Raw genomic sequence first — 12,710 nt, forward strand, 5'->3', positions numbered from 1 at the left:
AACTTAATCTCCTTGTCTGCCTATCATATACATCAACACGTTAGTGCGAATGTGATATTTTCATTTTGTTTTCTAGTTGAAAAAAGGCTTTTTTTTTTTAAAGGAAGATAAATACTCATAGGTACAAGGGAGAGGGACGCACCTTAGGAAACTCGTTAAGAGTAAACCTGCGAAGGCATCAAACGGAGCAGGAACAAGGAAGTAATCTCGTTTTCTAACCTGTCCTGTTATCATTTTTAATTCTGAATCTCAAATTAGAATCACTCCAGAACTGGTTCAGTGGCTGCTCCCGCTTATGTCCAGTTGTTGAAGGGAACATCGAACATTTTTTGTTCTCATAGCGTAATGTGTTGCCTCCTTTTATCAGGGTTTGAACGGCAGAAACTAAGTAGCTCATAAGTTAGATTATAAAACGGGGTTTGAAAAAGAAATTAATTTTATTTATGAAGATGATTTTTCTTGTTCTTGGGTTTTTCTCTATTTTTATGGCCTTTGTCTCTTCTAATTTTCTTGTTTGAAATTCATGCCAAGGAAAACAAATAAATTCTCAAATTAACATTTTTCATTATAAAAAAAAAAAAATACTTGATCACTTGTGTTTTTACAAGACCGCATAATACAGTATCTACACCATGTGCCAGCAAATATGAATCAGACCTTCACAACCTCATCTTTGCACTTTGGAAGTTGCTTCCATGATCTTAAATGGCCGACGTAAAGAGCTTTATGCAGATTTATGTTACCTTTGAATGCGGTTTTAGCCCAAAAGATTGAATTGTTGATGAGATGTAATGATGTATTCTATGGATAAAAGTAGGACCAGGCTTCTCCATACCGGCAAGCAGCCACTTGTACTCTGACAATGTAGCATCAGACAATGGCTCCAAGAATTCACACCTAGTCAAAATTTCAGGTGGTGGTACTCCAGCTATAAGATTTGTGTCCAATTTTGGCTTACCTCTGGTGAGCTCTTTAGGGATTTCAACTGTTGTACTCTCAAGGGCAGACGGAGTTGCTCCAGCGACTACCTCCTGCTTGAAAGGTAGTGCTCTTGCAGCTTGCAAGCAGAACTCTATCCATTGATGGATTAATGGAGATGGTCCTCTGACTCGCCCTCCAATTTGGTTTGTTTCAAGTCTTGAGGCGGCTGGGATTGCCTGCACCAAGAATACGACTTAATTGTCTAACTAAGCATACATTACCAATTACAATTTACTAGTAGTTCTAATTCAGGATTGGTGAAGGTTCAACTCCAAGGCATATATGGATTGTCAATAGCATGAGAGGGCATAACAGGCATAGACTGCACTGCAGCTACGGCTCTACCATTTCCCATTCTAGTAAGCACATGGTTATAGTCAGCAGATGATGCATTAGATATTCAACCGAGAAACACCAACATGAAGGTGAAGAAAAAGTGATTATCAACTTCATATTTAGATAAATCAGGATATACCCAGAGATCAGCCCATAAGCTAGCTCCGGACTTGGGGACTACAACTGCAACATTAGACATGCGCTTGGCAACAGGAAGAACATCACTACTCCAACCAACAGCAACCCATACATCTCCCACTGCAAATGCTTTCAGGTAGTGCGTGCTATCAAATAATCGGACCTACAAATAGCCAATGAAAATGGAAATTATAATAATATTTCCCCGAACATCCAACATTTATAACAACAAAACTTTCGGGCTTTTATAATACTTTTTTCATGACAATGTGTGTTATTTATTTATTTATTTTTCAAAATTCATGTTATTACTTTATTTCTTTTTTGCAATCATTTCAATTGTGTGTATAAATTCCTATTGGATTGCTTAGTGGTATTATTTTATAAGTTGATTATTCGTTCGACTTGTTCACTTGTTTAGATTACATCACCAACAAGGCAGTGTTGTCAAGAGGCGCGAAATTCAGGCACCTTGCCTGGGAAGCCTCCAAGCGAGGTGCCTTCATCTAGGTGCCGCCTAGGTGCCCAAGCTAAGTGTCACCAGGCGAGGAAAAGGAAAGAATTTTTTTAAAAAAAAAAAAAAGAAAAGTTGAGAAACAAAAAAACTAATCTGATTTGTTTTCACCTTTTGGCATCCACACGATGACTAGAGAATTAAGATTTTGAATTTGCATGACATAATGAAAGAAATTGAATAATGCATCTAGAATTTTAAATTATATTATGTGCTTTATGATTTTTGCTTTAACATTGTGTTATTATAATAATGCTTTTGATCTTAAAGCTTAAAATATATAATATATTATGAAATATGAATATGAAAGTTGGCAATTTATTGATTGTATAATATGTTAGACATTTTTACATTGTATATTTAATTATTTATTATTTTAGAATAAATTAATGCCTCACTTCGCTCGGTCAAGTGCATAGCACCTTGAGCAATGAAAGACCTTCTCGCCTTAGGGGTGCCCAGCGCTTTTGACAAAATTGCAACAAGGTCATTTGTTTCATTAAAAAAACGTTTTCCAATGAAATGAGTTATACAAGTCTAAATAACTTGTCACTCTGTTGAAACACACACACATAACAGAGTTAAGTCAATTAAGACACCTATCCCCCTCAAATGGAACATTTCATAGGAACTAATACTGGAATCTGTAGTATAAAAACTAGCCACTTAAAAGTTTCTTTTGAGAGAGAGAGAGAGAGAAAAAGAGACTTTTAAATGCATGTTTTAGTATAATTCACATACCCAGTTTTGTTACGCTTATGAACAAACACCTAGGCGAAAAGTGCAGCTCATTGGAAAAGCTAGTTTCTAGAGCTTTTTGTCGAAGTTGTCATTTTATGATATTTGACACTGATACCCACAGTACCTGTTATGATAAAATCTTCAGCTCCAAGTGTGCAAGAAAATGAGGCTGAGTTGGTTTACAAAAGGGTTACTTATGGCAGGAAAGTCAGGAAGGGTCAAACTTCAACTTGATAGTTAAAGCAGCTGGTAGTGCAATAGTTGTTAATAGATGTTTGTTTGTTTGTTAGCAGATGTTAGTTTGTTTAGCAGTAACTTCTGTTATTTATTGTGGCTTTTTTTTTCTTAATTTTATTTTCTTTGTTGGTCACACTGGCTGACCATGTCAGTTGTTGTTAGCATTCCATGTAAGTTATAAAAGAGGGATACTGAGATGTAGTCCTAGTCTTTAGGGAGTTGTGTTACTGTTATTGGAGTGGCCTGCATTTATGGAAGATATGGAATGAAAAAACGTAAGGCACATTCCAAAAAATAAAGTTTATCTTGGAGATCGAGGGGTTCTGTCTTAATGAGCCCCAAACACCAATTAAGCAAGATAGGTAGAAAAGGCAGGAAATCACAAAAGGAGAAGCTCTTTGCAGAACTTGAAGATTATCCAATCAATCGCCCTATAACAAGATCTACAACTCTGGATCATAACAGCACCAAGCTAATTCATAGTCAAAGTTTTCTCAAATAACGGTCTTTTTTCTCTCCGTCTTTTTGTCACAATCTATTTTCTTTTGGTCATTTTATGGCTTGTTCCTCCATTTTTTTTTTACAATCTTAAAATTTTTGTACTTCTATTATTGAACAAGCAAGATATTTGTGTCTAGTTATTTTATATGTATAGCATTCTATTTAAGCTGGCTTTAGTTGTCAATAGAATGAATCAAATGTTAAAACAAAATGGGAATGAGGAAAAAAAAATATGTCAACTTATGGTTTTAACCCTAACTCAGTGTGTTAGGTTTAGAGTTAGGGCTCAACACTTATTGACATAAAAGCCAAGACAAATAAAAAATGAATCAAGACCCAATTGCATTATAAAATTTAGGGGAAATGAAAATACCAGCAACTGTTTCCCCAATCCAATGAAAAGATCCCCAAGTCTTTTGCCTTCCAAGAAATGAATTATGAAATGACACTAATCCTATGTTTCATTGAAGAGAGAGAAAAGGAATATCCTTTGAAGTAAAGTTTACAAGGACTCGTAAGCGGGTGGCATTGACTATGAGTCTAGCCATTACATGCCGTCAGTATGTCATATGCCATACTTTTAGAAACCTTGTGTGAAAGAGAAAGGAATCAAAATGATAATCCCCACCCAACTTATGTTTGTACATTCTAAACACCAAATTCTCAAGACCCAAAACCCTCATCAGATTTTAGCTAAGAAACCTCCCATCACTTTCTTGTTTCCACATTCAACTCATGGAAAATTACCAAAATGCAGAAGCTTAATATAAACCACCCTGCTCACCAAAATTTTTCCCTTTCTTGATGTTCAAACTTTAATCCTTGGAGTTGCCTACTAGTTGGAAATGCATTGCAACTTCTATTTTTATTTACAAAAGGAAGTATGAAATGAAATAATCAAATCAAAATACCTGTTTTCCAAGTAATGCAAGATTCTTTTGGACTGCATTTCTCCCGCCATTAACTTCCAATTCAATGTTCTTTGTGTTGTATGATGCTCCCATATACTTCAAAACAGTACCAACCACCTCTCTAGGAGAGTCAACCATAGAAATCCTCCCTGTGAGCTTAGGCTGCCACAGATCTGCCCAATCCTGTAATAGTGGTTGCTGGTTACCTTAATTGGAAATTTTTTTTATACCAGATGACTTTCTTAATGAACTACCTACAGAAGATATAGAAGCATAAGTAAATTTTATAATGGCCAAAACATGTCAACATGTCTAACTACCTCCTCTGTCCCAAACTGTCAGTCACTCTGTCACTCTGTTATTTCAACATCTCAAACAGACATATAATTGCTACATTAATGTTCCAGTTGATTGTGAAAATGCCTATGGTTCCCTTAACTACCCTCATCTTTTTCCTTTCATATATTACAATCAGGGGTATTAAAGTTCACAAATTTAGCATGTGTTTAAAATTAGTACTGGAAAAACATCATAGGTGATAAGACATCCGAAATGAAATGTAACAAACAAGTTGGCAAGAAATGAGCACTCCATCATAAAACATGTTTCCACCAGTTCACCTGATAACATGCATCATTTAGCAAGCATATGCAAGCCAGTTAAATTTAAGGGCAAAAGTCATTTCTTCTATCAATTTGTCTTTTCTTCTACAAAAAGGGAAAAGGCCTCAGCTACATATCTAAATTGCCCATGAAAAGTCACAGATCAGAAATATACTAACAGACCTATTTCTTTATAGGCATTTTCAGGGCATGCCATTTATCTATGTAACTACATAGGAGGAAAAAAAAAAAGGAATATAAATACATATAAAGTTACCTCAATCGGAGCCAATTTATTCTTCTGAAATTTACTTTTCTTGTAAGCTATCACCAAACAGCCCCATCGATATGGAGCAGCCCATATTTCACCATTTGGATCAATTATCCCCTCACAGTTCCTGCGTAGGTATACCTGAGACATGTTTAGTGGAGGATCAAGGAAACCCTATGGAGAAGCAGGAACAACCAAATGATAATATCATTTTAAGCATGGGAAAATACAGTAGGACCTCAAGGAAATATCCTATATTAGCAATTATTAGCATATCCCAATTAAAATCAATGTTTAATAATGCATGGCATCTTACCAGTACTTCTTAACTTTGGGAGTAGCAATAGTTGCATACCAATGTCTTTTGGAACACTTGTAATAGCATATCATAAAAAATGTTAGTTCCTAGCAATCAAATACCAGCCCAACATGGAAATTGGAGGAGTCCAAGCTTTTCAACATGTAAGTGCAAAATGAAAACCAAATCAATCCTTCTACAAAAGATTTTTCAACTGTTACATTGTTTGCTTTTAGTAATACAAATGTTAATCAAATAGTTTAAATTAGCCAATATAGATGGACAGCAATTTTCATAAATTGGAGAGGAATGAGGAGATAAGAAACTAGCCAACAACCTTTTTGTCACTCATATATTTGAAGCTCAACAGTCAACACTAAAAAATATTAATGAAAATTAATTTTGAGCCAAACTTTTCAATAGAGCTTTTGCAACTTCTAAGTTTCCTGGGTTGTCAAGCATCACTTATGGCATAAGATACCCATGCAGGCATTTGAAACTTTGTAAGATGAGAGGTAAGAATAGTGGCAATTTATGGAGAAAAGAGGAGACCATTAACAATAGAACATAGTAGTCATTTTTTTAAAAAATTTTATGAGTGAGTATTCTATTAGTTTCTAGTTTCACCTCAGCGGTGTAAAATATATGATAAACAATCCACCACAAGATATGTATCAAGAGAAATTTCACTAGTATCATGAGTTTCTAGAATGACATTTTCAATAATGTTTTCTGGAGTGGGCTGGCTTGTTGTTTTCTGGACTTGTTAATTTTTTTCTTCTTTGCATATCCTTTTAATTTTGTAGAAGCACAAATCCTCACAGTACTGGGACTAGTTAGGATTTCAATTAGTTAATAGTTTTGAGTTACTTTGAGTCTATGAAATATAATAAAATATACTTGTATTGTTTTCTTATCAATCAACAAGATTTGATAGAATTTCCAGAAATCACCTCACTTAGAATTACTGTGCAAGTAGTGCAACTCAATCCTAAGTGTGATGCTGACAGAAATCTTCAGTTCAAGCATAAGGACTTCTAGGAGAAAAGTTAGAATCTTGTTATTTTCCTCTATTTTTGGGGAAAGTTTTGAGTCCAATTCAAATATAAAAAATCCTTTCATTATACCCAAATTAATTTTCCCATCAAATAGCCTCAGAGAAACCTGAATAAACTGTAGAATCCCTGTTAACATTACTAAAACTGCAATACATTCATGCAGGTAAATCTATTTACCCATTCTTTGAGATGGGCTAGGTTATGATAAAATTGAGGATCGAACGCGGTTAAGACTGATTGAGATCAAGAAAGAAATAATGGCTAAACATCTAAATTAAGAACATAAAGGGAAAAAAAAGCATGTGCTTTGCATCCATAGCATGTAGCAGAAGGTTCTACACAATCAAACTATTAATCAGCCACAGTAACATAATCACAGGCAATGAAGACAATTCAATCAACCAGAAATGAGATATTTAGGAACACAAAACAGTATGCCCTAAAATGTGAAGGATACCAGCTTGGCTTATTAGCATGCAGCAAAATAAAGTGAAATTGTGAGAGAGAAAGAGAGAGAGAGAGAGAGATGGCCCTACTTGTAGTCTAGCTAGTAATGTTTGGAATAAAAGAATCCTACATTGGAATGAAAGGAACTTAAAATGGTGTTTATAAGCATGTGCCAAGAAGGCGACCTCAAGCAGCACCACGTGCGCAATACCAAACATAATAATAGTATATTATAATCAACAAATTGGCACTTGGCACTATACTTCTTGGAAATTGGTAGAAGAAAATTGCTAGAGGCAGTTATTCTTTTTAATTTCATTTCTTCAAAGACAACTGTCTAAGACAGGTATGTGTGCTACAGGTGATCTTTTTTGATACAACTATTAGTCTTTATAGATAGAAATATGAAATTCCCATTAACTCTTCCTTCTTTTGTTTTCCTTTTACCAAAATTCTATTTGAGAGTTTGCAAGCTTTATTTTAAACTTGGAGGCATTATTGCCTTAAGAAAGTGATCAATCAAACCTTCATACCTCACAATTATTATTTTCTTCAGTTTCATTTACCTCAACAATTACATGTTACCACCTCATGAATTTGGGATAATAATCTTTCATCCAGTATAGTCCCCACCATCCTAAACAGTTTTATATTATATGTTACCCTTTGGTATGACTAAGTTGAGTTAGTCTGCTTTTATTTCTATAAATCCCACAAACTGTTACTGGTCATTTGCACATACCATGAAAAAGATTTAGTTTTCCTACAATTTCATGAAGTCTGAAGTATTCTAGAGTCAGATTTATAACATAAGGATGTTAAAAAATGTAAAACAAGCAAAAGGTATGAACTTTAAAGACTGTTGTAGTCTTACCTTCCATTTGTCACTCAAAGCTTTAAACCAGTCCTGGTCTTCTACCCCTCTTATGGGCTCAACTATAGCTTTTCTAATGGCAAAACCAAGCCAGGAGTCACCAATACTAACAATATCAGCAGCCAGAACAGATGCAGGACCAACATTGCGTTTGTTAAAGGATATTGATAAGTCAGAAAAGATGTTGTCAAGACTTCCAAGGAACTTTGTCCGAAGTCTTAATCTCCTTCCTTGAGATTGTGTGAAATCCTACATGTTAAAAGAAGATTTAAGCTCAAGCAATGAGATGTCAAAAGTTGGACATCATATTTAAAAAGAGAATAGCAATTACTAGATTATAACAGCTGTTGTGAGAAGCAAACCCTTTTTAATATGGTAAGTTAGTAACATAACAATTTCCAAGTGCAATTATACCATGGTAGTAACACCAAGAATATCAGAGTTTCTATCCTATATTAAGTTATACAACAACCGAAAAGAATAAGATGAAGAGAACAGAAAACAATTCTTAAAACCTATCATTTTATTTAGAACCAAATAGAAACCAAAAAGAGTGAAAAAGAACATCCCATCCGAGGCATGCTTGAGCACTATCCTTGATGATAAATTTCACCCCTCAGAGCTTAGTTACTCCATGCAGCGGGTTTAAACAGTTATACTACCAGGATTGGACAGACACTTCTCAGCAAGCTTGCACTAGCTTGATAAGGAGATAGCAAAGAAGGATACTGATGTCAATTCAAAAAATAGAAACAGCCAGAAATTCTTTCACCCCTCAGAGCTCAGTTACTCCATGCAGCGGGTTTAAACAGTTATACTACCAGGATTGGACAAACACTTCTCAGCAAGCTTGCACTAGCTTGATAAGGAGATAGCAAAGAAGGATGCTGATGTCAATTCAAAAAATAGAAACAGCCAGAAAAGCTTAAACTAGTATATAGTTGCTGACCTTTACCCACGAAGGAGGGATGGAACCGCGTAGAGCAACAATTGTAAGAGGAACAGACAAGGCATAAGTTTTTGACTTCCAAGTTTCAAATGCAGCATTCAATTCCTCCTCTTCAGGTCTTTGCACATTTTTAGAATTGTCATCAGCATCATCACCATCTGAGTTCATAATATTACACCAAGCATTCACTTCCCAACCAACAAAATCTCAACACAAGCAAAGTATTTATAATTTAAACAAAAATAATCAGATAGATAATAAGAATTCTCCTATTTCTCATTCAACTATCCCGGAAAAAAAATCAAATAACTATAACATTTCTCTTAATGGCAAGAATTGATTTACTACCTTGAGTGACTGAAATTTCCGGCGACTTAGAGGGCAGAGGATGGAGAAAAGGAGTGGAAGCTGCTGCCTGGGAGACACCAACCGTTAAGCCCAAGAATAGGATGGCAGAAGTAGCAGCAATTCGGAGAAAGGTGAGAGGGTGGTCGGCGGCGGAAGAACGGGTGGTGATGAGATTATGGCGGGCGGAGAGTTTGGATGGAGGGTGAAGTATTGGGGCATTGGCGTGGAAGCGAGAGATAGTGTGATTGCTGTGTGGAAGCGGGAGAGATAGGGGCAGAAAAGCAACGGAGAGGTTCATGTCGCTAAGGACCTCTAAGGCAAATTCTTACAGAGAACTGAAGCGCCTCAGCATACGGGTGACTAACTGCACATGAAAATTAACCTAGCAACCTGAATTATCCACGTGCTTTTTAAATTCAAGGAAAAATTATTATTCAGGGTGTGTTTGGAAAATTGTTAAAAAAGTCGGGATTAAACGCTATTCTTATAATTTTTAATTTTTTTTAAAGAGTAATTATTAATTGAGGTTTTCAAATTAATATTTAATCTCTTAATAAAATATAAATATTAATGAGATAAAAAGTTAATTATTCTATTTTAAGTAGGTAAACAATATTAATGATGATTAAAAATTATAGAAGTAATAATTATCCCTTGTTGACCTTATACCAAACACTCTCTTAATGATAAATTTTAACGAAATGAACTTATTTTAAAAAGAGCACTGCTAAATAGCTCAATTTGAGCTAGCTCAAATAGTACTAATGTATATAATTTTATTATTATATCTTCAAAAGAAAGAGATGAAACAGTTTAAAAATAATTTCAAAGCTTGGAGTTGGTGAGATAGCTCATTTCATGGCTCATGCAAATGAAAGCGTGCATGCAACAAGCTATTATTGCTTGTAGCCATGCACACCATTCAAGAACTGATGATTCGAGAAGTGTGTCTATTGCATTAATGCATGCACATATGAGCTACTACATGCAGTAGTGATGACCTAGCATAATGAATTATATTGCAGAGAATAATTAGATATAAATGTAAAAATAAATATTACTAGACATGATATACAATTTTAACAAATAAAATTTATATTTTTTGAAAAAATAATATATATACACATTAGAGCTTGTATAATATATATATATATATATATATATATATATATATATATATATATATATATTTTATGTAATAAAATATTAAATGAGGGTAAGTAGCCCTTCTGGCATAAAAGTACGCATTCTAACGTGGTTTAGGGTTCGAGCCTTCCTTACGTCAAATGTCATTTTTTTTCTATTTATAAGCGCACCTAACACAATACTTTCTTTATATATGTATATATATATTTTCGTTGATTTAAAAAGTGGATGAGGGCTAATAGTCCGATTGGCACATGCTCCCAAGCATAAGATAGAGTTTTAGAGTTCGATCCCTCCATTTGTCCCTTATTTATTCTTTTGTCATTCTTTATATTTATTTTCATTAAAAATATAATATTAAATTATGATGATTGTAAGTATTTTTAAATCCTAATTAACATTTTTCCTTAAAATTATAATATAACAAATTTTTGGATTTAAAATTATAAGATATATATAAATTATTTATTTATATACACCTAATTTTACAGTATTAGCACCACTTTACTATTAGAATAATCACCTATACAACGACTAATCGTTAAATCAATATCACTGCTACAATAACCACGTGTACAATATTACCATGATTATCATCATTAAATCATTATTTTTAATTTAAATATAGAGGGAGCTAGTTAAAAATATTTAGAGAATGATAGAAATAAAAAGAGTTATAGACAGAGATATTAAGATTATGGTATATATAAAGATAAATAGAGGGAGAGAGAGATAAAATGTGGAGAGAGATATATAGAAATGTATAAATTAATATGTGTTGATTTTGAAATAACTCTTGTGTACTTGTGTGTGTGTGTATACAAAAATTTATCGGACGAGAGCTAATAGTCCAATTGGCATATGCTCCAAAGCATAAGGTAGAGGATTTATGCATTTCTATATATTTCTGTCCACATCTTTATCTTTATCTCCCTCTATATATATATATATATATATATATATATATATATATATATATATATATATATATATATATATAATAATCTTAATATCTCTATCAATAATTCATTTTATTTCTATCATTCTTTAAAAATCTTTGACTATCTCCCTTTATATTTAAATTAAAAATAATGATTTAATGATAATAATGGTGGTAATATTGTACACATGGTGATTATAGCGGTAGTGCTGATTTAACTATTGATCGTTGTATAGGTGATTATTCTAATAGTAGTGAAGTGGTGTTAATACTATAAAATTATATGTATATAAATAAATGATTTATATATATCTTATAATTTTAAATCTAAACATTTGTTGTATTATAATTTTAAGGAAAAGTGTTAATTAGGGTTTAAAAATACTTTCAATTATTACAGTTTAATATTATATTTTTTAATGAAAATAATTATAAAGAATCATAAATAAAAAAAAGGGCAAATGAAAGATTCGAACCCTGAAACCTTTACCTTATGCTTGGGAGCATGTGCAATCGGGCTATTAGCCCTCATTCACTTTTCAAATCAACGAATATATATATATATATATAAAGAACGTATTGTATTAGGTGTGCTTATAAATGGAAAAAAAAAATAACATCTAACATAGAGAGGGCTTGAACCTTGAACCATGCTGAGATGCGTGCTTCTATGCACGTCAAGCTACTTGCCCTCATCCAATATTTTATTGCATGAAATATATATATCATACAAGCTCTAATGTGTGTGTTTGTATATATATATATAAAATATTTTTTCGAAAATATATATTTTATTTGTTAAAAGTGCATATCTTGTCAAGTAATATTTATTTTTACATTTATATCTATCTATATCCATATAATTTGTAAGTAAATAATTTAAATAACGATAATAGTGGTGATTGTAGACCGTGGTGATTTGAGTGTTTATGGCGTATATATGAATTTAAAAAAATATATATATATTAAAATTTATATCATATTTTAATATTTTATATATATAACTAGTTTGACCGTCACCCTACCTACACTAACCCACTACTGCCATCATTATCACTCTAACACCACTATCAAATTTCAAATCAATTGTAATATGATACTTACTTTAATATCAATATTTATTGTTATAATATTTAATTTCATTTTTGAAATGTTATTTACTTCATTTTAATTAATATATATCAAATTTATATAATATTTCAAGTTAAAAAATTAAATATAACTTATTGTATAACTTATCATTAAAAATTAATATTTCTTATCTTATAACAAATATATTATATTTAATAACTTATAGTGTACAATATCTCTAAATTTGTATGTTTCCCATAACATTAATTTTTAGAATTCCAACAGCTGCTAACATCTTAATTTGACATTGGAAAATATTGTTTGGTGAGTATATATTGAATGAAGAG

General features: G+C 32.7%; 1 protein-coding gene across 1 annotated transcript; it reads right to left on the reverse strand.

The window, feature by feature from the left end:
- Positions 1–542: 542 nt before the first annotated feature.
- LOC110637283 (uncharacterized) lies at positions 543–9,588 on the reverse strand. The gene is made up of 7 exons (XM_021787320.2): positions 9,207–9,588; positions 8,859–9,016; positions 7,910–8,158; positions 5,239–5,373; positions 4,360–4,542; positions 1,457–1,618; positions 543–1,157 (listed from the first exon to the last, which is right to left on the reverse strand). The coding sequence occupies exons 1-7, from the start codon at positions 9,502–9,504 to the stop codon at positions 735–737; spliced, it is 1,608 nt and encodes a 535-aa protein (XP_021643012.2). The 5' UTR covers positions 9,505–9,588; the 3' UTR covers positions 543–734.
- Between the last annotated feature and the right edge of the window lie 3,122 nt (positions 9,589–12,710).

Source organism: Hevea brasiliensis, chromosome 18 (genome assembly GCF_030052815.1).
Source record: "Hevea brasiliensis isolate MT/VB/25A 57/8 chromosome 18, ASM3005281v1, whole genome shotgun sequence".
NCBI classification, from domain to species: domain Eukaryota; kingdom Viridiplantae; phylum Streptophyta; class Magnoliopsida; order Malpighiales; family Euphorbiaceae; genus Hevea; species Hevea brasiliensis.